At 41.3% G+C, this 25500-nt stretch overlaps 1 protein-coding gene across 5 annotated transcripts in view; it reads left to right on the top strand.

Annotated features, from left to right (window-relative positions):
- The window catches only part of IQGAP2 (IQ motif containing GTPase activating protein 2), a 267741-nt gene that overhangs the window by 210271 nt on the left and 31970 nt on the right, over positions 1–25500 (top strand). For all 5 annotated transcript variants that reach the window (XM_070517917.1, XM_070517918.1, XM_070517919.1 and 2 more), the window contains 8 exons: positions 2168–2376; positions 7508–7657; positions 10423–10586; positions 12520–12744; positions 13966–14106; positions 14457–14541; positions 14910–15142; positions 17454–17586. In XM_070517917.1, coding sequence (XP_070374018.1) covers positions 2168–2376; positions 7508–7657; positions 10423–10586; positions 12520–12744; positions 13966–14106; positions 14457–14541; positions 14910–15142; positions 17454–17586 — 1340 coding nt within the window. The remainder of the gene's footprint in view (positions 1–2167; positions 2377–7507; positions 7658–10422; positions 10587–12519; positions 12745–13965; positions 14107–14456; positions 14542–14909; positions 15143–17453; positions 17587–25500) is intronic.

The raw sequence follows: 25500 nt of genomic DNA, 5'->3' as shown, positions 1-25500 counted from the left end.
CATAGCACATGAAAGGCAACTTACAAATAAATTTTCCAAATGAACACACTGGCTGCTTTACGTTTCATTCCAGGTAACATGTTTTTGTGGGTAGTCGTGGTTTGCACTTGGTTACCTTGTCTTTTTTAATAACAAAGACAAAAGAAATTTCAGTGAAAAAATCGAGGTGATTTTGTGTTAAAGCGTAGAAAGTAGATAGAAACTATGTTAGTGAATAAGATAGATCTACGTTGCTCTGGGCTTTGGCAAATAGGGTGGTTTTGTGGTAACTGAAATGTGAATTTTCACTTCTGTCTCAATTCAGCATCTTCATAAAACTAAGACTATTTTTAATCTGAAAAAAGATCACTTTTCTTAGTTTATCATCATCCATCTTCACCCATTCCTTCTGGAAAGGCATTGAATGCACTCAAGCTTGGAAATTGCTGGGACTGTCCTATGACCACTTTTAAGGGCTGACTATGAAGTTATGTGACTTCCTGAAATTAGAATATCACAAAGTGATTCCCAACCATGAACATGTCAAAAAGCCTACTGTTGATAGAAGAAATATTAAGTTTGAACCATAATAATTAGTGAAGCTAAAATATTAATTTGTTTCTAACAAGCCTATTAGCTCAGGCAAAGATACACAATCCTTAGGTGCAGAGAGAGAGAAATTTAGACACAAATGAGATGGCTCATGTTCTCTCAAGTTAGCTACATAAAGGAGCTCTGGTACAGAAAAAGCTCTGGCTTTTTCTGAAATGGTCATGTCATCAGCAACATCTTTGCTAGAAATGGTAGGAAAATAAATTCTCATGTGCTTCAGTGATGAGGAAATGAGGGGGATCCCCGGATCCAAGGTGACTTCTCTAATAAAGACCATCAGAAGTGGCAAAAAGTAATACGGATGCCTCTAGACTTGGTCGTTCATGCTGGGTTCATGCTTTAATTCTTTCTTGGTTGAACTCTTTTTATTCCTTGACTGTCAAAACACCACAGAACCAAGCTGGAAGTAAAAGGAAGATTGACAGGGCCTTAGATGTGAAGGAGAGGGCAGTTATTGAGGTTGCCACAACTGAGCTGGGCTCTGTGAAGCCGTCTTTGTATTGCTGTGTGTAATCGTTCATCAGTGAAGGTCCAGACAGTTTATTCTTAAAGTTTACCCAGAGTACATCTCACTAAACACCTTAAAAAAATTTTTTTTTCAAAAGTCAGTGTGCCAGGGAATTAAAGCATAATTGACGTGCAAGGCACTAAGAAAGCTTTTTAGAATTTCTGTAGATACCCCTCAACAACTGAGGCTGGTCTCTGAGGTGCTGAGCACCCTCCCTTGGTCCATGCTGAAAGGACAAGGAACAAATTTCAGTTTCTGAAATCTTTTGTTTCTGACAAGTAGAACATGTGTTCCTGTTGTGTTCCATTGGCCCTTATTTGGCCTTAAAGTTCTTCCTCCATTGATCATTTCTAGTTCACCTTTCACCCAGTTCCTGCTCCTTCCCAAAGGTCTTTTGGGGCGAGAGAAACCACTTTCTGCTTCCTGCAGCAAGAACAGAAATCACTTATCTGGCTCAGCCACAAGCTCTCAGAGCTGAGGTAACTTACATTAACATTCTTTCCCAGGTTCCTCATCAATAAGGCACAGATAGAGAGAACTATCTTCTCAGTGCGTGAGTCCTGGCAACAGTGTGAGAGAGGGCTGATAAATGAGTATTAGATAACTAGAGAATAGTGAGGCTGGACATTATCAGTGGTGTGCATTTATTTATATGATCAGTTTCCTTGTCTAGATTTTACATGGGGCAGGATGATTCACTCCAGAAACCAAGTTGTTCTGTTGCCTTTTTTTTTCTGGTAATGCTTTATTTAAAGACCTGGTTTCTTTCCTATTCATAATAATTGCAATCTTGGGGCTGGCCCCGTGGCCGAGTGGTTAAGTTCGTACGCTCCGCTGCAGGCGGCCCAGTGTTTCGTTAGTTCGAATCCTGGGCACGGACAGGGCACTGCTCATCAGACCACGCTGAGGCAGCGTCCCACATGCCACAACTAGAAGGATCCACAACGAAGAATATACAACTATGTACTGGGGGGCTTTGGGGAGAAAAAGGAAAAAATAAAATCTTTAAAAAAAAATAAATAATTGCAATCTTGCCTAATGAAAGCATGCCTGCTCCTTTCTCTGCAGTTGGCTCTGAAAACCCACCATTAACAGTAATCCGCAAATTTGTACACCTATTGGACCAAAGTGACTTGGATTTCCAGGAGGAGCTGGAGGTAGCGCGATTGAGGGAGGAAGTGGTGACCAAGATCAGGGGCAATCAACAGCTAGAGAAAGACCTGAACCTGATGGACATCAAGATTGGGCTGCTGGTGAAGAACAGGATCACCCTAGAGGTCAGTGGGGTCTTGGGACTGGTGGCTCCCAGAAGAAAGAAAGTGCACGTATATTGACGCATGACGCCTTGGTCCAGCTAAGCTCAATTGAAATCCAGAATGAATTGGCCAAAGTTCATTTACCATTTTCCTTACAAATTAGTGGTTCTCAGGCCTGCAAAATTCTATGCCCTCCCCCCTTTATAACATATTTCGTAGGGCTTCTTTACCATTTTGATATGAAATAAAACCTGCTTACATATGTACCTTCGTAATAAGACTAAAGTTTTTGTATTAAAAAGAAAGTTATTTATAATAAAAACACATATTTCAATTTGAAAATACGTGGGCCCAATGCCATTAGAAGCTGCATGACCAAGATGCCGAGGTTTGGGCTCTTCTCAGAATAACCCTGGGTCGAGAGAGCCACAAATAGCTACTGATGACGCTGATCCAGGCAAGCCGTGGAACTGTCAGTTTTTTCATTTTCCAAAATGGAAAGTTCCGAATAAGCAAAATGTGGTCTCCCCCCACAATTTACACAGAATTGCAGTCCTAGAAAACTCAGTGTATATTAAAATTGTGGGGGAAATGTATTGTGCTTATATGTAAAACAAGTCGATTCTAGGCTCAAATAATTATACACAGAATTTTGACCTACACGAAAGACCAGCAGGACGTTCAAAATCCAGGCATGCAAAGTGTGGACAATTATTCATGCAGGACCTTCCTACAAACTGCAGGACAGCAGAACATCTGTCCTCCCTTGCCGCCACCCACTAGAAGCCAGTAGTGCCCTCCGATCATTAACATGTTAAAAAACACTCCCACACATTTCCATCATGGCCCCTCCACAGCGTGGTACTGCCCCAATAATAGCCCCTAAATAAATAATGCTGTAGTTTTGTATGTGTGAAAGCTGCCAGTGTCAGAGCTCCTGAAAACCATGTGAAAAGTGTCATTTTTCCCCCAGAAAAGGAGATTTCTAGAATCAGGCTTCTCTCCAGGTCCCTGCTCCTGTGCCATATCAGTTTTCAGGAAACTGATAGGTCAAGAGGGGAAAGCTGACCTCTGGAAGCTCTGAGAACGCCACGGTGGGTCCAGGTGGCGAGTCTAATGCCGGTGACTCAAATACATAGTTCTGGAAAACCGGGAGATGCGAAGCCGTGGGAGGCTACCAGATAAGTGGCCACGTGAACGCCCACTCTGGTTTCCAGCCCTCACAGAGATCCTAGTGAAATGGTGCAGAGAAAATAAGGAAAATAGAGCACTTCGTAACATGAGAAAGGATCATCTTTTCTAAATATTAAGAAAACAATTTAAATGTTCTGCATTTAACTCAGTTTTCATTATTTTATCCAGAAAAACAATAATACTTTACTCTTTTTTTAAAAAAATGTGTTTGTATTGTCTGACACACATGAGAACTTTGAAAGTATAATGTACTCCAGAAGGTCCTTGAGAGAATGCCCTTTTATAGCCTTAAACTGCTCTTGTATCCTATTCCCATAAAGTCGTAAACAGGAAGCTCCTTGCCTTTTACAATAAAGTCTTAGTTGCAAAACAGTAAATAGTAGAAATATTATGTAGCTTGTGGGAATACAATCATGGCAGATTTTCAGATCTTTATGAATGTTTTAAAGTTTTTTTTTAAGTATTCCTAATTGATAACGTTGTAAAACAAAGTTAACTTTTCATCTTACCTCTTCAAATACCAGACTTTTATCAAACACATATTAGAAGTTAAACTAATTTCATTCATTGTAAATATATATATATATATACTTAAGCTATAAGAAAAAAAGTTAAGCGAGTTTTCTTTGGGTGGTAGAATTAAACTTATCTTCTTTATCCGTTTTTTTTTTTGACCCTGAGCATGTGTTTAGTGAGAAAAAAAGATTTTAAAGGGAAGTAGCTTGGTTGGTAAACAGTAACTCTAGCTCCCTCCAGTAACCGCAGATCTCACAATTCTTTGAAAATTGGCCTTCCTCCTGGAAACCTCAGAGAGTCAGTGAGTGAGTGAAGTGGCTGTCATTGGTTTAAGGCAAAAAGAATGGTTTGGAGATGGAGACAAAGCGTGTGACATGGAAGTTTCTTAGAGGCACAGGGAGGAAGAAAGGTGTGAGTAGACTCACACTAGCCTGAAGGAAAACCTGGAGAGAAGCTGAAGGTAATGCCGAGTGGCTGAAGTTCCCACTGACGGCTGTGATGTGCCCTCTGGGTGCAGACTTGCAGACCGGGCCGCCTGAAACCCAGGATAGAGATTCACTTTGTTGCTTAGTTATACCACTTCACTGCTTATATCAGCATGCTTCCTTGGGCGTGTTTCTTAACCTCTCTGAACCTCGTTTTCTTCACTAGAAAATGTGCTAAATGCTTTACGGATATTTTTAATCTTCACGGCAACCCAGTCAGATTGCTATTATAGACCATTTTATCGATTGAGGAAACGGAGGCTTAGAGAGGTTGACCTGCACAAGGTCACAAAGCTACTTCCGCTTTGCAGATACGCGTATTTTTATGACTCCAAGCCCCAAGCCCCTTATACTAGTCCACACCTTCTATAAAAATTTTTCTGTTGTAGCGTATTACCTGCATGCAGATATCCTGCGATCAGGGAGGAGGAAGATGGTAGCAATCGGGGCAGCATGAGGTGTGGCAATCTCATGAACAAGCTAAGGCTGTTGCTCCTTCAAACCTGCATTCCTCAAATCTTCCATATTTATTGATAAGAAGAGGGGAAATTAAATTTCTATTAATACAAAGCATATGCCTCTGTTTGGAACCCGTCTGGGTTGGCCTTTGGCCCCTTCTTCAAGCTTCCCAAAGCAAACCTCCCTTCACACAAGAGCGGTTGTGAGCAAGGTGAAAGTTCACAGGGAGGAAGGAAGAGCAGCTCACTGCATCCACCTGCCCGGCTCTGCGCTGGCATCCCGAGCAGCCAGACTGTTCCCTCTGCACAGCCACTAGGTCTCCCCGGCCTCTCCCCTGTAGGGCTCAGCGCTGGACGCCACTGGTTCCCTGGCTACGCTCCTCTCCCTGTCCAGCCTTCACCAAATGTCTCCATCTCTAAGGCAGAGGAATTCAGCTCTGCCCCAGAGCTGGCTCACCACCGCCACCCTCTCTTCTCTTCTGTATATGTCAAAAACCGTCACCCTAAAGATGAGGTCTAGAACAAAACAAAGTCTCTAGGTTCCAGAGCCACCACCATGGAAAGTAGGTAAGATGGGGAATATAAGTACCAAGATTTTTTATCCACTATATATTTAAAATCAAGATAATCAATTTATTCTACATATTTGAGGGAACTGAATGATCTACACATCCCCAGTTATTTGAAGAGGAAAAACCTGGGTTAAATGGAATTGTAAGCCAGAGTTGGTCTAGTGATGTCTAGGACTTCTCACAGATAAGGATATCAGACAGCCGCCTGCCTAGACTTCCACTTCACCTCCATCTGGTGGTCACTAGGCTTCCTGTCTTCATTTTGATTGTATTTTAAAGATTTTATTTTTTCCTTTTTTCTCCCCAAAGCCTCCCCGTACATAGTTGCATATTTTTAGTTGTGGGTCCTTCTAGTTGTGGCATGTGGGACGCCACCTCAGCATGGCTTGATGAGCGGTACCATGTCCATACCCAGGATCCGAACCAACGAAACCCTGGGCCGCCGAAGCAAAGTGCACGAACCCAACCACTCGGCCATGGGGCCGGCCCCTTGAATGTATTTTATATGTTTGTGAAACAAGAGGGGAAATCTTGCCTTTTTAAAAAAATGTTATAGAAATGCAAATCAAATCCCCCTCTTTCCCCATGTAAGCAATTAGGGGGACGGAAGCAAATGATTAAGACAAATCTCTCAGCTGAGAATAGGAAAAACTAAAATCACATACCTGGAAGGCAGTGGATGTAACCACTTAGAGCTATCTTCCTCAGAGCTCCAAGAGTTTTTTTCTACCCATGGGCTGACCGCAGCTCTGAGAATTGGGTGCTAGGAGGCAAGCAGATTTAGAGCTTGTCCTGTACACAAACGCTGACAGTCGTTCTCATCCCCACGGGCAACTGGAAGTGGAAGCAGGCATGTTTTTGGTTGTCAGAATGACTAGGGGTCCCTACTGGCATTTAGCAGACGGGGCCAGGGATGCTAGGTGGCCAGCAGTGCGTGCGCAGCCAAGCACTCTATTGCCTGAAACGCCCAGCGTTCCTCCACTAAGGAACAGTGGTCAAGCATCCTGATACTTACTGGCTACCAATCGAGTCCTCATGTGGAGCTTGGCCTAAGAGCTCAGGGAAGCAGAGGGAAGAAGTTTTGAAAAAAAACAACTTTCTTGCCACCTACTCTGTGGGACAGCAACCCAATGTTAAGTAGCAGAGGAGGTGTCCTAGAACTGTGACTTTCATGTGAGTCATGTGCCATTGGTGGGTGATGAAATCCGGTTAGCATGTCACATCGGCAGTCTTTAAAAATGGGCTAGAATAAAAGAAAATTGGAAATATCAGTGTGCCCCAGTAGTAAGGATAAGGATTGTTTAGTATAGTGTGTGTGTGTGTGTGTACACCAACGAAAGATGTAAAATGTATTTTTTATTGTGGGTCTCTGTAAAAAGTGTTTGGTAGCCCCTTATGTAAAGGACCTATTTTTGTTCATGACCCTTTAAGCTTGTCACCCCAAAAAGGAAGCCCAAAGAAAATGTTTTGGAATTAGATAGTGATGGTTACACAACCTTGTGAATATACTAAACATCGCTGAATTATACACTTTAAAAGCATGCATTTTATAGTATGTGAATAATATTTCAATTCAAAAAACCAAAGAAAACCCCCATATTCCTTAACAGTCACTGTCTGTCCTGGATACCCGGCTGTCCAAGCATCGTTTGTTGAGAAGACTGTTCTGTCCCTATTGAATTGTCTTGGTGCCTTCATCACGTCTTACGAGCAGATAAGTCCAGCTTGGGACAACAAATATTTAAAAAGCCAAATGCACTTGCAAGCTGGATTTCCATAATTTGTTTAACATTGTGTCTTCGTCTCTTCCTGAGGAAAATGTGGAAAATTAATCTTCCCGACTCTGTGTGTTTCAGGTTGTATGTGAAGGGAGGAGGTGAAGAGCGCCAGAGTAAAAAGTAGTAATTTCATCAAATTTTTTTTCCAGGATGTAATCTCACACAGAACGAAGCTGAATAAGAAAAAAGGTGGAGAGATACAAATACTGAATAACACTGACAACCAGGGAATCAAAAGTTTGAGTAAGGAGAGGAGAAAAACACTAGAAACCTATCAGCAGCTATTTTATCTTTTACAGGTGAGGACAGTTTCTTTTCCCCTGAGTTTTGGATCAGTACTGTGGTCCGTGCTTGTGGGTTACGTGGGTCTTCTCCCCCCCTACCGCACTGGTGGCTCACATGTTCTGAGCACCTGCCAGGTACCAGGTGCTATTCTAGATGCTTTATATGCATGATCTCGTTTAATGCCTACCACAACCCTGGGAACCATCAGAAAATAATTATCATTGTTATCCCGTATGACATATGAGGAAACGGAGACTCAGCCAGTAGATGGTAAAGCAAAGATGTTGGGACCAGGCAGTGTGACTTCAGAGTCTTTGACTTCCATGTCTTTGCGACTACGTTTTACTATAGTCATCTGCAGAAACAGTATAAATCTAATAACATAAGCCGACGCTGTCAGCCGTGAAAAGACTAACTAGGTGAAAAAGAGATCTTTGCCAGATCCAGCCTGCCCTTCTTTTGAGGAAAGAGTCGGAGAGTTTGGATTAGGGAAGTAGCGTATCTTTCTTTATTTCATTATTTTCGTGCCATCACTATGACTTAAATGAGCAGTAATTTTCCGTTGCTTCCAGAGTACGGGTGATTACTAATCGGTTGACCTGGTTACATCTGGACTCTGTGGTTTTGTTTCACTGTTGATCTGCCCCATCTGCCCTACCAGCACGTCCCATTAGTCCCAAAGGAAACTGAGTAAGCTGTAGCGATAGATCTAAATAAAGCCTTTCCTTCAGCAGGAAGACATTCCCAAGGGGGTGGATCTGCAGTTCTTCCCTGAGAGTCAGGGGTCCCTCCCATGGGGGGGGGGGGGGGGGCGCTGCTGCTGTGGGGGGTGGTTCCGTCAAGGCCTGGCGGTGCCTGAATCTTTGCTTGAAGGCGCCACTGACCTTAGGTGTATAGAGAGCACGTTACCCAAACCGTGAACGAAGTGCGGCTAGCCCCGTTGAGAGAAGAGACGTTAATTTTGGCCGAGTTGAGGGTTCTGTACTTGGAATAATAGATTGGCAATCAGGTGTAGAGCCACTGATGACCACAATGTGGCAGCATAGAAAGAAAAATGGTAAAACTTAGACTTGTTCTCGGAATCCACTGCTTAAGCACCAGCAACCTTTTCAGAAAGAAAGAGGGCTCAGAGTGCGCATCTGCTAAATTAGATTAGTCATCATCCACCAGTTGGAAATTTATTCTTAGGCATTTGTCGTTTTTGACCTCCGTGAACTTCCAAGTATATGAAGCTTCTTTAGGATTTAGTTTTCTAATGTTAGGTTTTGATAGACTTTGTTGTCATAAGGAAAGTGAAGATTTAGTCATTGGCCTAAGACTTGTGTTGTTTACCCTGTTATATGTAAGTGGAGGCTCCTTAATGGAAAGGAGAAAAGGCACAGGAGCATGACTAGGACAATTCCACCAAGTTTTATTCCCCAAATAATCCAAAACTGACAGCCCCAGGATGTGACCGTTCAGGGAAGGTCTCTGGAAATCACATGTTTTTCTCCACTTTTTCTTCTCTCTCCTTCGGAGACAGTGGCCCAAGATCAAGAAGGAAACTGTAGAAAAGCAAGTGGTCTGGGCTCCTTTGGCCTTGGGATCAAGCCTCGGCCAGAATCCTTACCACAGCAGCAGGTCAGCTGCTACAGGTTTTGCTGGGGATTCGTCTCCTCATTCTGAGCCTAAATTTACAGTTTTAGGTCATTTGAGAGGAATGGAGAGCTGGCTTCTTTAGTGGTAAAGTGAGTTTCCTTTCTCATGATCCCATGTGCTTAGTGTGGCAAAAGAATCACTATGGAGGGAAAAAGAAAACGTTGTCCTGAGCTGCCTATTCATAACACTTCAGCCAATCTTTATGAGCTTGAACGGAAATGTAAGTGTAAAGTAAACCAGAATTTGGATTTTCTTAAAAACTCTAAAGCCAAGTTGCTGGAGTGTTAGATGAACACTAGTTTCCACATATGGAAAATTTTGTTTTCTCATCAGCAGGAAGATGAAGGGTAGGGGTATTACATTTCTGTACAATCTAAATACTGCTTTTTTCTCTTCTAACCTCCGCCTGGTTGGTAGCTACTGGAGAAAAGCCATATTACCATGAAGACTGGTGCTACGTCTATGGACTCCATCCTCAGCTGAGCCCTCAGGGCTCCATGTCAATTTTTTAAAAAATTCTCGTCAATCTTTTGTCTTTTTGTTCTTGTGAGTTTCTTCTGGTGTTTTCCATCAACTGTCCTGACTTTTACCTCTCTCTTCAGCCTCCCTACCTCACTCCAACCTTCTCACTTCTTGTAAAACATCACGGCCGTCCCACTGTCTCCACATGTAACATATCCTTTTCTTTTTCTTTCTAGTCTCAGAATATGGGAAGTGTTTCTTCCTGTTCATGCATCAGTCCTTCTGGGACAGCCTGTTTAGCTGGGCCCTTGGTCCATTCTTGCCAGTCTCTTGAGATACCAGATTCTATTGGCCACCCGCCTCCCTTCCGTGCCTCTACAATATAAATGTGGCTCAAAATGGTTAACAGTGTGAAGTGTACAAGATACAACTATATTTCATTAAATACATTATTTAGTTTATAAAATTAAATCCTATCGTAACTTTCTAATATAACTTCCTATAGTATAAGATTCATATTAGCTCATACCTTTAAAGTCTTGTTACATGCCGGATACTTTTCTGTATGCTTTATACATATCATGTCACTGAAGAGCAGGGGGTGGAGTATTCCTCTTTGCTTTAATAATATATTAACATATAGTTTTATGGGGGCGTTTTCTTCTCTCTTTCCTTTTAGACCAATCCCTTATACCTGGCTAAGCTGATTTTCCAGATGCCACAGAACAAGTCAACTAAATTTATGGACACTGTTATTTTCACACTATACAATTATGCTTCCAATCAACGAGAAGAATATCTACTCCTAAAGCTTTTTAAAACTGCTCTGGAGGAAGAAATAAAGTATGTATATAAACATATATGTAAAAAATACCGATGAATAGGTTATTTTGTTAGTGGTGGATTTCTCTGATTTACTAAAATAATTTTAAAATTATTCTTATATGTAATTTATACATATTAAAATATATCAAATTTCTTGAGAAATTTCTACATCATTATAGATATATTCAGGTGCAACTTTCTCCCACCAGTGGTACCTTTTCTAGTGCTAAACTAACTTCTGATTTTGCAGGCATACAACAACAGAAAATTAAAAGCTTTTTGAAAGTCAGTGGGAAAATTTAATTAAAATTCTGTGAGTCATAAAGCCATAAACAGATGAGGATAATGATCTCTGCTAAATAGTCCTGCCTTCTTACTGGAACTTGAGCTGCTTTTTGCTAATTTATTTTCTGACTCAGTTACTGTAAAAAATGTGTAGATAGCCATAATGAATGGGCAAAAAAATAATACATGAGAAATGCCCTTAGCCAACTAGATGGACCTTAACTGCCTTCCTGACTTCTTGATCCCTTAAGCTATGCTAGTTCCTATGGGTCTCCAGAGCATAGTAGCCAGGCACCTCTGCTCCCCAGATGCCTATAAGCCAGTGTGAGAAATAGGCTTCATGAGATATAGTGATGCTGGACAGTAGAGTGAGGTAAGTATTAAATGAATGATCTACACAGTGTAACAGATCAGAGGGATGGAAAGAAAAGTTCCAGTTAGGTCATTCGATAAAGATTTTAGAGAAGAGGAGGTAGTTGACCCAAAACCTTGAAGAAAGTCTACTGTTTGTATAAGAAAAAATGCAAGAGGGAAATGAGGTGCAATTGTGATAGAAGCAGCATGAGCCACGGTGCAGGAAGGAAGGGAGATTGGTCCAGCCGAAAGATGATTTCATCAGACACCCCTGGGAGATGGAACTGGAGGGAGAGCCTGGACCAGATTGCAGGAGACACAGAATGGAGGCCCAGGTGCTGAGGCACTGTTTACTTTTTGGGAAGCTGTGAGCTTTTCGAGCAGGGTGTTGACATGACCACACTGGATTTTTGCAATATTGATCTGCTGCCGTGTATGAACAAGATGAATTGGAGCTCCACAAGTCAGAGAAATGGGGGAGTCAGAAGGAAGAAGATATAGTGTGTGAGTCTGAGCTGTTGGTATAGAACAGGTCCATGAAAATGTCCAGCAGAAAATTGAAAAGTCAAGACCTACTCCCAAGAAGGAGGTGTGGCTTAGACACCGAGACCAGAGAATAGGTTCCAAAGAGATGGCAGTTGAAGTTGTGCATGTGAGTGAGGTCTGAGGTTAGATCACACAGAAGGACGTGAAAGGAACAGAAATAAAATACGCGAAGGGGAGCCAGCAAAGGAAGCAAAAGGAATGACTAGGTAAGATAAGGACCCAGATGCGCACTATCAGACCCTAAAGGGAAAGGAAGTGGAAAAGGGAGAGAGGTTGCACAGAGGTGACGGGGGGCGGGGGGCGCGCTGGTTGAGGGGGGGTAGGGTCATAGGAGTTGGCAATCAGCAGTCAAGAGTGCTCTTAGCCATGTGATGTAGCTGGAAGTTACATGGCAATAAATTTGAATGGGATTTGAAGAAGTGGGGATAGTTCATTCAGTCAAGAAGGTTACTTTTGAAATCTGTTAACCAGAGGGGGGCAATACTTACACAATGTCACCCGGTATTATTATTAGTCTTGGTCCATTTTCAGTTCGTTCCTGTCTTCTAGAATAAAATTAAAGCTGAAAACTTATTTCTAGATTCTTAAATTTCTCAAATAAACATACATCCTACAAATGATTGCTTCCTTTTAAATCACACCATCTTTGATCTTCGCGGAGAAAAATATAACTCCACGAAGCCCTTGCCTGCCAGAGAGAATATACACTGCTTACAATTCTATCCGTAGAGGAAAACCATTTTGTTTTGGTTTGGGCTTTTTTCAGATCAAAGGTGGACCAGGTACAGGACATAGTTACTGGGAACCCCACAGTCATCAAGATGGTCGTCAGCTTCAACAGAGGTGCCCGTGGACAGAACACCCTGCGCCAGCTCCTGGCTCCAGTGGTGAAAGGGATCATCGATGACAGGTCCCTGATCATCAACACGAGCCCAGTAGAGGTGTACAAGGCTTGGGTGAACCAACTAGAAACACAGACTGGAGAAGCCAGGTAACAAAGCCAGGAAGACACTAGTTTTCAGCCATGTTTTATTATCATTTTTGCATGTTTATTTATATATACTCTTAAACTCTGTTAAGAAAACGAAGTTTACCATACAAAGTCAGTTTTCAACCCAAGATACTCCCTCCCTTTAACATATCCATGCAGGTCACATCCTTGGACTCTTGCTCATCTTGATATTACGGTATTTTCAAGTTTCGGGACCAGTTGATCCCCAAAGCCACAACTTCTACAATTCTCTCCCTTCGTTATTCTTTGTGTGTTTCTAAACCTAAACATAGAAACAGCACACACTTCCTCGTCACCTGATAATGTGTACTTTTTTACAGTTACCAAGTGAGTAACTTCAACGTATACGCATTAACGAGCCAGGTAGGGTTGGCTTATTCTATGTGGTGTTGTGTAGATTTTGGCAATACCAGATTTTTTTCTTTTCCTTCAAAAGGATGCCTTGTGAAATAGTTAAGATATGCACAGAGAATTACATGGATGGTTGTTTCAGCACTGTTTGTAATAGCAAAAACCTGGGCAAAGTCAAATATTTAGCCTTGGGGAATTTGTTAAATAAATGTTTGTATAACATGTAATAGAGTAGTAACTATTTGGAATGGTGGTATAGAAATATATTTACTGGCATGCAAAAAATGTTCATGATAAAGTTTTCAGTTGCAGTTAGGCATGATAACCCATTTTCTGGGGAAAAAAAAAAAGTATGCGTGTCTATATCCGCATACAGGTAGGACCTGTCTGGGATGTGTACATACGTGAACTCCATTCCATCCATGGGTGTGTGAGACCCATATACACACATGCATAGAGAAGGACCTAGAAAGTTAGGTACTAGAATATGAAAAGTGGTCATCTCTGGGTTGGTATTGTTTTCTTGTTTTCTCATATACAATTTTTTCTTTAATGAACATACTGCTTTTTTATAATTTAAAAAAAGAAGAGAAATTTAGCTGCGTCTACATTCCTTGGATCTGCCTCTAATTTTGCTAGGAGAGCCTGCAGTCCCCCAGTTCCTCTGATGGCAGAGAGTACTGTCTGGGCACGTGGGGCCTCCCCTCACTTAGCAAACGTTGTGTCATTGGAGTCAGTGGGCAAAGTCCAGTTCACGGTACGAAGCTTGACCGTAGAGCCAACTTGGCAAGGGTACAAATGCTTGCGGCTGAGCTCCCGGTTAATGGCAAGCCCTTGTTGCATTTTCAGCAAGCTGCCTTACGATGTGACCACCGAACAAGCCCTAACATACCCAGAAGTGCAAAGCAAACTGGAAGTCTCCATCGAGAACCTGCGCAGGGTCACTGACAAAGTCCTGAGCTCCATCGTTTCTTCCCTTGAGCTACTGCCGTAAGTTGTTCACGTAGCAGCTTCAGTGTTCTCCGCTGAAAGTTCTTGGAATACTACATAGAATAAACCCTGGCAGTGAAGACAGGAGTTCCTCCTCATATGGCATTTACTATTTTAAAAATTTGCCTACATTTGCATTTTAAAGTCATAACTGTTCCCTAAAGAGGAAACAGTACAGAACAGTACCCAGTGCCTATCGTCAGTGCAAGTCCTGTGATTCTGTCACCATCTCATTTTATGTTTAATTTTTAGGAAAAGTGCTCAGCCTTAGTTGACTGGAACAATTGCTGTGTTTCTTTCTCTCTCAGCCTTTTTCCATGATTTTCTTTTGTCATCTGTTTTACATGTAGTTATGGATTGAGGTATATAGCCAAAGTACTGAAGAATTCCATCCATGAGAAATTTCCCGATGCAACAGAAGATGAGCTGTTAAAGGTAGATTTTCAAGGGTAATCTCACCGTAGCTGCCCTTGGGGATGTGAGCCAAAATTACCAATGTACCATTTTGTAAGATTTTTCCCCGTGTATCACTGTAATACACTGCAGGTCTTCTGTTTCTAATGACTATCAAGATTATTGATTATGCTGAGGTTAATTTGGAGGTCTTTCACATTATTGAGATTCTTTATATTAAAGCCTTTTGGGGGCAGTAAGCATATTGTCCACCAAAAATTATTTTGTCAACTATATTAATAATGTGTGATTATATTAGTGGGAAATATAAATGACTACCTCCATAAAACAAATCTAAAATTCTTGAGTTTTCTTTCTTAAAAATAGTCTTTCCTTCTGCATCGCTCCAGATTGTCGGAAACCTCCTGTACTATCGGTACATGAACCCAGCCATCGTCGCTCCTGACGGCTTTGACATCATCGACATGACAGCCGGAGGTCAGATCAATTCCGACCAAAGGAGAAACTTGGGCTCGGTGGCCAAGGTTCTTCAGCATGCAGCCTCCAACAAGCTGTTTGAAGGAGAAAATGAGCATCTCTCGTCTATGAACAATTATTTATCAGAGACGTATCAGAAGTTCAGGTGAGAGGAGTCATTGCTTTTGGAGAAACTTGCAAGATGGTGGGCAAGAGCAATGTATGTTCTGTGCTCAGAGCTGGAGTTTGGGGGTGGGGGCGGACAGGAACCTCATTTGGCCTCATGTGTTTCTTCTCGTTGGCACTGTGGGGCGAGAGGAGGGAGGGCCAAGCAGGCTAGGTCACGTCTGTCTGCTGTTTCTCATCCCACCCCCGTCCCCAGTGCCCCTGATACAGAGTCGTACCCGTATGTACGGTCTCTGCTGTTGACAAAATGAGATCTTTGTTCTCCCTGGTATGCTGCAAGCTTATCATACTTAGAATTAAAAAATCAAAATAGCTGATTTCCACTTTGTTGAACTTAAGAAGAAGGTTTTTATTTTTGTTTTTTTAAGAACTTGTGCAATCGGGAAGAAATTGCCTTATCTGCATCAAACAATAGTAGGAAACGGAGTATTTGGTCTTGAAAGGTTGGGACGACCCAGCTGTTATATTTGCGAGGATTGTGTGTGAAATGTTCTGTTCTATTCTCGAACCTCTCTCAATGATACCTGTAAGACTTATGTTTATTGACCTCGTACGCGCTTCTGAATTATGTCGCTAATCAGTCCACAGGGACATGACAGGGGGGAATCCACGAGGAAGAGTCCCTCACCCTGAAGCTCCCTCAGGGGCACGTTCATCTCCGCTTTCCTTGTTTCTCTTGTCTGCCTTTCAGGCAGAAGGTCATAGAAGTGTGACATAAATGTGGCCTCTTTCACTCCTCGCTTGGAAAGTGGTCGTTTCCCATTCCTCAGTTTCCCTCTGGATTAATGACTTACTACTGACAGAGCTAATTCATGATCCTTAATCTCTATTTCGAATTTGTGGCCTCTCGTGAGAAAACTCCCCCAAATCCTCTTACTGCAGAAAGTTTTGGGGCCGGCTCCGTGGCCAAGTGGTTAAGTTCGCGCGCTTCTCTGTGGCAGCCCAGGGTTCGGATCCTGGGCGCAGACATGGCACTGCTCGTCAGGCTACGTTGAGGCAGCGTCCCACATCCCACAACTAGAAGGACCTGCAACTAAGATATACAACTGTGTACCGGGGGGTTGTTTGAGGAGATAAAGTGAGGAAAAAAAAAAAAGATTGGCATCAGATGTTAGCCCAGGTGCCAATCCTTAAAAAAAAAAAGGAAAGTTTTGATTTCTCAAGCTGCTAATTTTAGTTCTCCTCACTAACCAAAACAGCAATATATGTTTCCGGTAAACCCATATCTGCTATTAGAGTTTCCTTTTCTCTTAGATTATTTCTATCAACCATCTATGGTTCCAGTGCTTCTTCATAAAGAAACAAAACCAAAAACCTCTCCTCACCTCCTCTTAAATCTCTTTTCCTCTTCCACTCATGTTTATGCTTTGTGTTCCTTAGCAACTCATGAAAAAAGATAGCCAAAAAAGTGCAGGAAGACCAATAGTCACATGGGAACATGCTCCTCCCTGACCCCAACACGGCTGCCTGCCATTTCCCCTCGCCCAGCCTTGGGTTGGCAAGGTTAGAGGTCATTTCTGCTGGACAAGCCTTGGGTACCCTTAGGAGATAAACCAAGGATGGTTTCAGGTGTATGAAACGTTTACGACTTTATAGAATGAAACACCCCTTCTACCTGAGCAAGGGACCACTCCTAAAGCTGGCCACAGCACGCCTGGCTTTTCTTGACCTCTTGGTCTAAATTTGCTGTCACTTAAATAGCAGACTTGTTAGAGTCTGAGACTGCAGGGATGGGGCACTGTATGTATTCGTGTGTCTAGCCTTAACAGTCTTTCCATCAGTCAGCAACTGCTGTTTGCATCAACTAAGAGTAGGGTAGGCTTAACTCTACTGATTATTGTCAAATTGGTAACAGAAGCTCTGACAGTTCGTTAGAAGACCCAGGAGCTTGTGCCATTTGAAGGAGCAAATTTGATGAACTGCTTTTCTGATTGTTTTCTCTAGAAAGATTTGAGTCTTACATCAAGGATTATCAGTCTTGACACTTTTGTTTAAATTTCAGGGGCCATTTTTAAAATAATAGCATTTTTTTAAACAACCTGCCCATCATTTGATTATACTGGGTCACTGACAGGGCCTGTGGCCTTCACTGCTTTCTCCATTCCTGTCTGAGGAGCTGGGTCCGACGTCTGGAAACGTGGTCTCGGCTTGCACCATCAGGAGCCGGCCTGGAAGAGGCTGTAGTAAGCCCCCAAGGTTTATCTTGGAGAACAAGGCTTTACCGTCACTCAGGATGCCCTCACTATTTTGATATTTGATACTGTCTTAAGACCTTTTTTTCCCTTTAATAGGAAATATTTCAAAGAAGCATGTAATGTCCTTGAGCCGGAAGAAAAGTTTAATATGGATAAATACACAGATGTGGTGACAGTGAGCAAGCCAGTCATTTATATCTCAATTGAAGAAATCATCAGCACGCATTCAGTAAGTGGGGTTGGGGGCGGTCTTAGCAGGGACCACGGTTCAGACGGCTGTTATCTTGAAAACGCTTAGTCTCCATGGGGCTTACTGTAAGCATGCGCTGTACCTTATATTATTAATCCTAAGAGACCTTCGATTATTTATACCCTGACTCTTACACATTAATAAAACTCCTGCCAAACCAGCAAAGTTTACTTCTTACACGATCCATTTACAAGTCAGCTTGAGAATGTGCAGTGTAAGCCCTGAGCAGGACAGGCCCTGGTATTTTCCCCACCCACCAAGGCCGCACTGCCTGGACCCCCACACGCCGTCTCTCCCCCTTTCAGGAATCCTCTCAACTTTGCCAGGAATTTTCTTGGAAAATGAGAATGTTCTCTCTATTCTGATGTTGGATGTAGAGAAATAGGGAATAAATGGGGGAATAAACACCCCCACCCAACAACAGCCGCCTGCAAAGAATCACTTCTATTGTTCTGGAAACCCCTATTTCTTAGAAGGAGGCCATTTCACAGTCTGTGCTGTGTCATAACGGCACCATCTGGGTCTCATGCAAACACCACCGCCATCGGCCACAAGTTAAGTGCCTGTTGGGGGCAGGGCAGTTTGCTGGGCCTTAGATGGCTTTTCAGTCATTTAAAGTCAAAAAAGAGCCTAAGCATTGAGAGTTTGTTTGATTAGAGGAGGAAATGGAACTTATTTCCTGAAAAATCTAGGTTCTTAAAAGGTAACCATTTCAAGAATAGTTTTGGACCTTGCTACTCAAAGCCAAGTCCTGGGGACGAGTTAGAAATGCACCCCAGACCTGCCAAATCGGCACTTGCATTCTAACAAGATCCCAGGTGATTCAGATGCACACTGAAGGTCAAGAACCCTGGGGAAGGAGACACCCAACTGCAGATTATACACGCAACGAGGAGGAAAGTATAACACATACACACCTCTCAAAGGTCCTGCCCCTGCTCCCCACCAAACCGGATTTACTAACAAGTGGCAAAACTGACTATTCAAAATTTCAGTCTTTATCGTTAAGCTCTTCTAAGATACTAAAGCTTGAATATGGGTTTGGAACAAAGACTGGGTCTACTTTGGATTTCCCTCTTTCAGGGCTGGCACAGGGAACCGCCTCGACATTTACAACAAGCTCTCCATAGTGTTTTAAATGACCCTAAACAAAGGCAGGGCTGAACGACCAGCTGAAGAGGTGAACTGGTTGATTAAATGAAGAGGCTATCCTTTTTTCTCTGTATAGGAACACCCAAAATCACAAAACATGTCCAGCAATGCACCGTTTGCAAAATTAATTTTCTAATGAGCAAGTAGACTCCTTCATATTTGAGCAGCAGCCCATGTGTCTGTTTTTGTAGTAGACATCCATCTCAAAAAAATGTCCACACGTTGGCTGCACGTTTGCTGACGGCAGTGTCCCCACGCGGAAAAAGTGGTGGGGAGTTCTCTTTTAGAATGAGAGATTCTTTCCCATGGATAGCAGAGAGGAAATGTTCCTGTGTTAATTCAGACTGTTAGTCTTCAAGGAGAAATAGTCTGTTCCTTTTGTTAACAAAAATTGAAAACAGAATCCTGTCCTGGGAAACATAGCTTGTAACCGATTTGGAATTTCTTCGTGTGTTGGATTGGAAGCAGATGGAATAATGTGGGAGTAATGTAATTGCAGAGAGACTGTCTGCAATTTTACTGTCTGTCTCGATGAGGAGGTGTCCATGTGCAGACGCAGGCACAGCAGCAGAACCACTTGCCAAGCCTGTGGCCAGGTGCTTGTTTCTTGTTCTCTAGGGACCATGTAGAACATCAAAATAAGCTCTTTAAGGAGATATTTTCAGGAAATTTTTATATTCTGTAGCTATCAGAATAAAGGGTAGAAGCGGCTGCCGGGATCATCCCTTTGCAGGGTATAGTTGCTTCCTTGAAGCTGTGCATCTGAGCCCTCTTCTCCTTTTCTTAAAAACCCGGTGAGCGAGTGTCAGGGAATGTCAAGGAAAATGCAACATTAAACAGATACTCTCCTTCTCTAATCTTAAAGATTATAAGAGAATGGAAAAGGCAGTAGGCAAGGCAGTGTGGTACTGGCATAAAGATAGACATACTGGTCGATGGGTTAGAACTGACAATCTAGAAGTAAACCTTCAAATTTGTGTCAATTTGTTTTTGACAAGAGGCTAAAACAGTTAAATGGAAAAGGGACAGTCTTTTCAACAAATGGTGCTGGGACAACTGGAAATCCACATGCCAAGAAGGAAGCTGGACCCCTTCCTTCTACACAAAAATGAACTCAAAATGCATCAGAGAGGAGAAGTGATGTCAGCATCACGGCAGAGCGAGCTGTTCCCTTACTCTCTCCCCACTAAATTCAACCAAACAGACGTTCATTAACCAACAGAGGATTCCCTACAAAGCACAATAGGACTTCTGAGAGATCCACATGGCCATACATATGAAAGTGAGGCTACTGGATCCCCAGGAAGCAGGAGAAGGAGGTGAGTGGATCCCCTCCCCCTTGCCAGCAGCAGTGATCTAGGTTGCAAGTGTCCACGCAGCTGATGCACGTCTGTAAGAAGAGGCAGGGGAGCAGGCAGGCCGGCGTGTGAACACTTTTGCTTTCAGAGTTGCAGCCTGGCCCATGGGAATGCTCCACACCCAGTGGCACAGCTCAGCCACCACGTGAGCGCCCCCACCAAGTGCAGCAGTACAGGTGAACCTCCCATGAGTGCAGAATAGGCCCAAGTGCATGAAAGAAAGTGCCCCTCCCCTTCCACCTAGTGCACCAGCTTGGCTGGTCCCTGGCCAAGGCAGTGGATCTGGACCAGAGCACCTGTGGCCAGCAGGCAAATGCAGACAAGCCCTATCAATGCAACTTCCAGCAGAAGCAGTGGGTTCAGAAAACACAGCTCCTACCTCACCCCTCCCCCCAACAGAGGTGGGAGGTGGCGCCTGCGACATGATACCACCACTATGTGCTGGCAAAGGCTCACTTTGTGAAACACCAAGAAGAACTACATTAACTCTTCAGAGCAGAAGGAGAATGACGAGTCTCCAGAAACCAGTCTGGAATTCACAGAAATGTACAATCTCAATGACAGAGAATTCAAAATAGTTGTCATAAAGAAACTCAATAAGTTACAAGAAAACTCAGAAAGACAGTGAACTCAGGAACAAAATTAATGAGCAGAAGGAATTCTTCATAAAAGAGATTGAAACTCTAAAAAAAAAAAAAAAAGCCAAACAAATTCTGGAGGTGAAGAATACAATAAATAAGATAAAAACAAACCTTGAAAAACAGAGCTGACATTGTGGAAGTAGTAATTTAGAGAAGAGAAATATAGAAATGCTTCAGGTGGAGGAGGAAAGAGAACTAAGACTATAAAAAAATGAAGAAATTCTTCAAGAAATATCCGACTCAATTAGGAAATGCAACATAAGGCTTATAGATATTCCAGAGGGAGAAGAGGGAAAGAAAAGAGCAAAGAGCTTGTTCAAAGAAATAATACTGGAGAACCCTCCAAACCTGGAGAAAGGACTGGACTTACAAATATATGAAACCGATAGAACTCATAATGACACCAATGCAAAAAGACCTTCTCCAAGGCATATAATAGTGAAACTGGTAAAAGTCAATGGCAAAGAAAAAATATTCAAGGGAGCAAGGCAGAAGAGAATAATCTACAAAGGAACCCCTATCAGGCTTTCAGTGGATTTCTCAGCAGAAACCTTACAGGCTAGGAGAGATTGGAATGATATATTCAAAATACTGAAAGATAAAAATTTTCAGCCAAGAATACTCTATCCAGCAAAACTACCCTTCAGATACGATGGAGAAATAAAAGCTGTCCCAGATAAACAAAAGCTGAGGGAGTTCATCACCACCAGACCTCCCTTACAAGAAATGATCAAGGATTCCCTCATACCTGAAACAAAAAGGCAAAGGTTTACAAAGCCTTGAACAAAGAAATAAATAGACAGACAAAATCAGAAAATCGCAACTCTCTATGAAGACAGGTTAGCAAACAATTATAACATAAAAGATAAAGGGAAGGAAAACATCAAAAAAATAACTATAAACAGTTCATTTTAATCACAAACTGACAACACAAAACAGAATAATTTGTGACAACAATAACTTAGAAGGGGAAGAGGAAAGGATGGAACCTGCTTAGTTAATGGAGATAAAAGGCTGTAAGAAAATTTACTGTCTCATCTACAAGATCTTTTATACAAACCTCACGGTAACCATTAAACAAAAAACCAGAGCAGAGGCAGAAATCATAAATAAAGAGAAAACCATCACAGAAAACCACCAAACTGAAATGGCAGTCAGAAATACAAGGGAAGAGAAACAAGGGGAATATAGAACAACCAGAAAACAAGAGATAAAATGTCAATATTAAGCCCTCATATATCAGTAATCACCCTAAATGTAAATGGGTTAAGTTCTTCAATCAAATGACACAAAGTGGCTGGATGGATTAAAAAACAAGACCCACAATATGCTGCCTCAGGGAAACACGTCTCAGCTCTAAAGACAGACTCAGAGTGAAGGGATGGAAGACAACACTCCAAGCAAATGGCAAACAAAAGAAAGCAGGTATTGTCATACCTACATCAGACAAACTGGACTTCAAGATAAAAAAGGCAGTGAGAGACAAAGAGGGGCACTATATAATGATAAAAGGGATATTCTACTGAGAGGATGTAAGACTTATGAATATATATGCACCTAACACAGGAGCACCAAAGTATGTAAAGCAACTATTAACAGACCTAAAGAGACAAATTAGCAGCAACACAATAATAATAGGGGACTTCAACACCCCACCTACATCAATGGATAGATCATCCAGACAGAAAGTCAACAAGAAAATAGTGGAATTAAATGAAAAACTAGACCCGATGGACTTAATAGATATATATAGAACGTTCCATCCAAAAACAGCAGAATACATATTCTTCTCAAGTGCACATGGAACATTCTCAAAGATAGACTATATGTTGGGAAACAAGGCAAGCCTCAATATATTTAAGAAGATTGAAATCATATGGTGCCTCTTTTCCAACCACAATGCTATGAAACTAGAAATCAACTATAAGAAAAAAGCTAGGAAAGTGCCAAATATGTGGAGACTAAACAACATACTACTGAACAACTGTTGGATCAATGAAGAAATCAAAGGAGAAATCAAAAAATACCCAGAGACAAATGAAAATGAGAATACATCATACCAACTCTTATGGGATGCAGAAAAAGTGCTTCTAAGAGGGAAATTCATAGCAATACAGGCCCTCCTCCACAAACAAGAAAAATCTCAAATAAGAAATCTTAAACTAAACCTAACAGAACTAGAAAAAGAAGACAAACAAAGCCCAAAGTCAGCAGAGGAGGAAAATAATAAAATTAGAGCAGAAATAAATGAAATAGAGACAAAAAAAAAACACACACAATAGAAGGGATTGATGAAACCAAAGAGCTGATTCTTTGAGAAGATAAAAACTGACAAACATTTAGCCAAACTCACTAAGGAAAAAAGAGAGAAAGCTCAAATAAATACAATTAGAAATGAAAGAGGAGAAATTACAATGGATACCACAGAAACAGGAAGGGTTATAAAAGAATGCTATGAACAACTATATGCCAACAAATTGGATAACCTAGAAGAACTGGATAAATTCTTAGACTCATACAACCTCCCAAAAATGAATCAAGAAGAAATAGAGAATCTGAATAGACCAATCACAAAGAGATTGAAACAGTAAGAGAAAACCTCCCAGAAAACAAAAGTCAGGACCAAATGCCTTCTCTGGAGAATTCTATCAAACATTCAAAGAAGATTTAATACCTATCCTTCTCAAATTCTTACAAAAAATTGAAGAAGATGGAACACTTCCTAACTCATTCTATGAAGCCAACATTATCCTGATACCAAAACCAGACAAGGACAATGCAAAAAAGGAAAATTACAGGCCAATATCACTGATGAACATAGACACAAAAATCCTCAACAAAATATTGGCAAACTAAATACAGTAATACTTTAAAAGGATCATACACCATGATCAAGTGGGATTTATGCAAGGGGCACAGGGATGGTTCAACATCTGCAAATCAATCAATGTGATATACTACATTAACAAAATAAGGAATAAAAAATACCATGATCATCTCAGTAGATGGAGAGAAAGCATTTCACAAGATCCAACATTTATGATAAGAACTCTCAATAAAAGGGGTATAGAAGAAAAATACCTCGACATAATAAAGGCCACATATGACAAACACACAGCCAACATCATACTCAACATGGAAAAACTGAAAGCCATCCCTCTGAGAACAGGAAGATGACAATGGTGCCCACTCTTTCCCCTCCTATTCAACATAGTACTGGAGGTTTTGGTCAGAGCGATTAGGTAAGAAAAGGAAATAAAAGGTATCCAAATTGGAAAGGAAGAAGTGAAACCCTCACTGTTTGCAGGTGACATGATCCTATATATATAGAAAACCCTAAAGAATCCACCAGGAAACTATTGGAAATAATCAACAACTACAGAAAAGTTGCAGGGCACAAAATCAACTTACAGAAATCAGTTGCATTTCTATACACTAATAACAAACTACCAGAAAGAGAACTTAAGAATACAATCCCATTTGTAATCACAACAAAAAGAATAAAATATCTAAGAATAAATTTAACCAAGGAGGTGAAAGACCTATACAATGAAAACTATAAGACATTATTGAAAGAAATCAATTATGCCATAAAGAATATAAAGATATTCCATGCACATGGATTGGAAGAATAAACATACTTAGATTGTCCATATTACCTAAAGCAATCTACAGGTTCAGTGCAATCCCTACCAGAATCCCAATGACATTCTTCACAGAAATAGAACAAAGAATCCTAAAGTTCATATGGGGCAACAAAAGACCCCAAATTGCTAAAGCAATCCTGAGAAAAAAGAACAAAGCTGGAGGCATCGCAATCCCTGATTTCAAAATATACTACAAAGCTATAGTAATCAAAACAGCATGGTACTGATACAAAAACAGACACACAGATCAATGGAACAGAATTGAAAGCCCAGAAATAAAGCCACACATCTATGGACAGCTAATCTTCACCAAAGGAGCCAAGAACATACAATGGAGAAAGGAAAGTCTCTTCAATAAATGATATTGGCAAACTGGACAGCCACATGCAAAAAAATGAAAGTAGACCATTATCTTACACCATACACAAAAATTAACTCAAAATGGATTAAAGACTTGAAGGTAAGATGTGAAACTACAAAACTCCTAGACGAAAATATAGGCAGAACACTCTTTGACATCAGTCTTAGAAGCAGCTTTTTGAGTACCAAGTCTACTCTAGCAAGGGAAAGAAGAGAAAAAATAAACAAATGGGACATCAGACTAAAAAGCTTCTGCAAGGCAAAGGAAACCAGGAACAAAATGAAAAGACAACCCACCAACTGGGAGAAAATATTTGCAAATCATATTTCTGACAATATATATTTCTCCAAAATATATAAAGAACTCATATAAATCAACAACAACAAAACAAACAACCTGATCAAAAAATGGGCAGAGGATCTGAACAGACATTTTTCCAAAGAAGATATACAGATGGCCATTAGGCACATGAAAAGATGTTCAACACTGATAATCATTAGGAAAATGCAAGTCAAAACTACACTTAGATATCACCTGTTAGAATGTTAGAAATACACTTAGATATAGCCTGTTAGAATGGCTATAATTACCAAGACCAGAAATAACAAATGTTGGGGAGGATGTGGAGAAAAGAGAACCCTCATACGCTGCTGGTGGGAATGCAAACTGGTTCAGCCACTATGGAAAACAGTATGGAGATTTTTCAAAAAATTGAAAATAGAAATATCACATGA

The sequence above is a fragment of the Equus asinus genome, chromosome 9 (assembly GCF_041296235.1).
Source record: "Equus asinus isolate D_3611 breed Donkey chromosome 9, EquAss-T2T_v2, whole genome shotgun sequence".
Lineage (NCBI taxonomy): Eukaryota > Metazoa > Chordata > Mammalia > Perissodactyla > Equidae > Equus > Equus asinus.
Note: the sequence above shows the minus strand (reverse complement) of the source record. Positions and strands in the feature narration are given on the sequence as shown.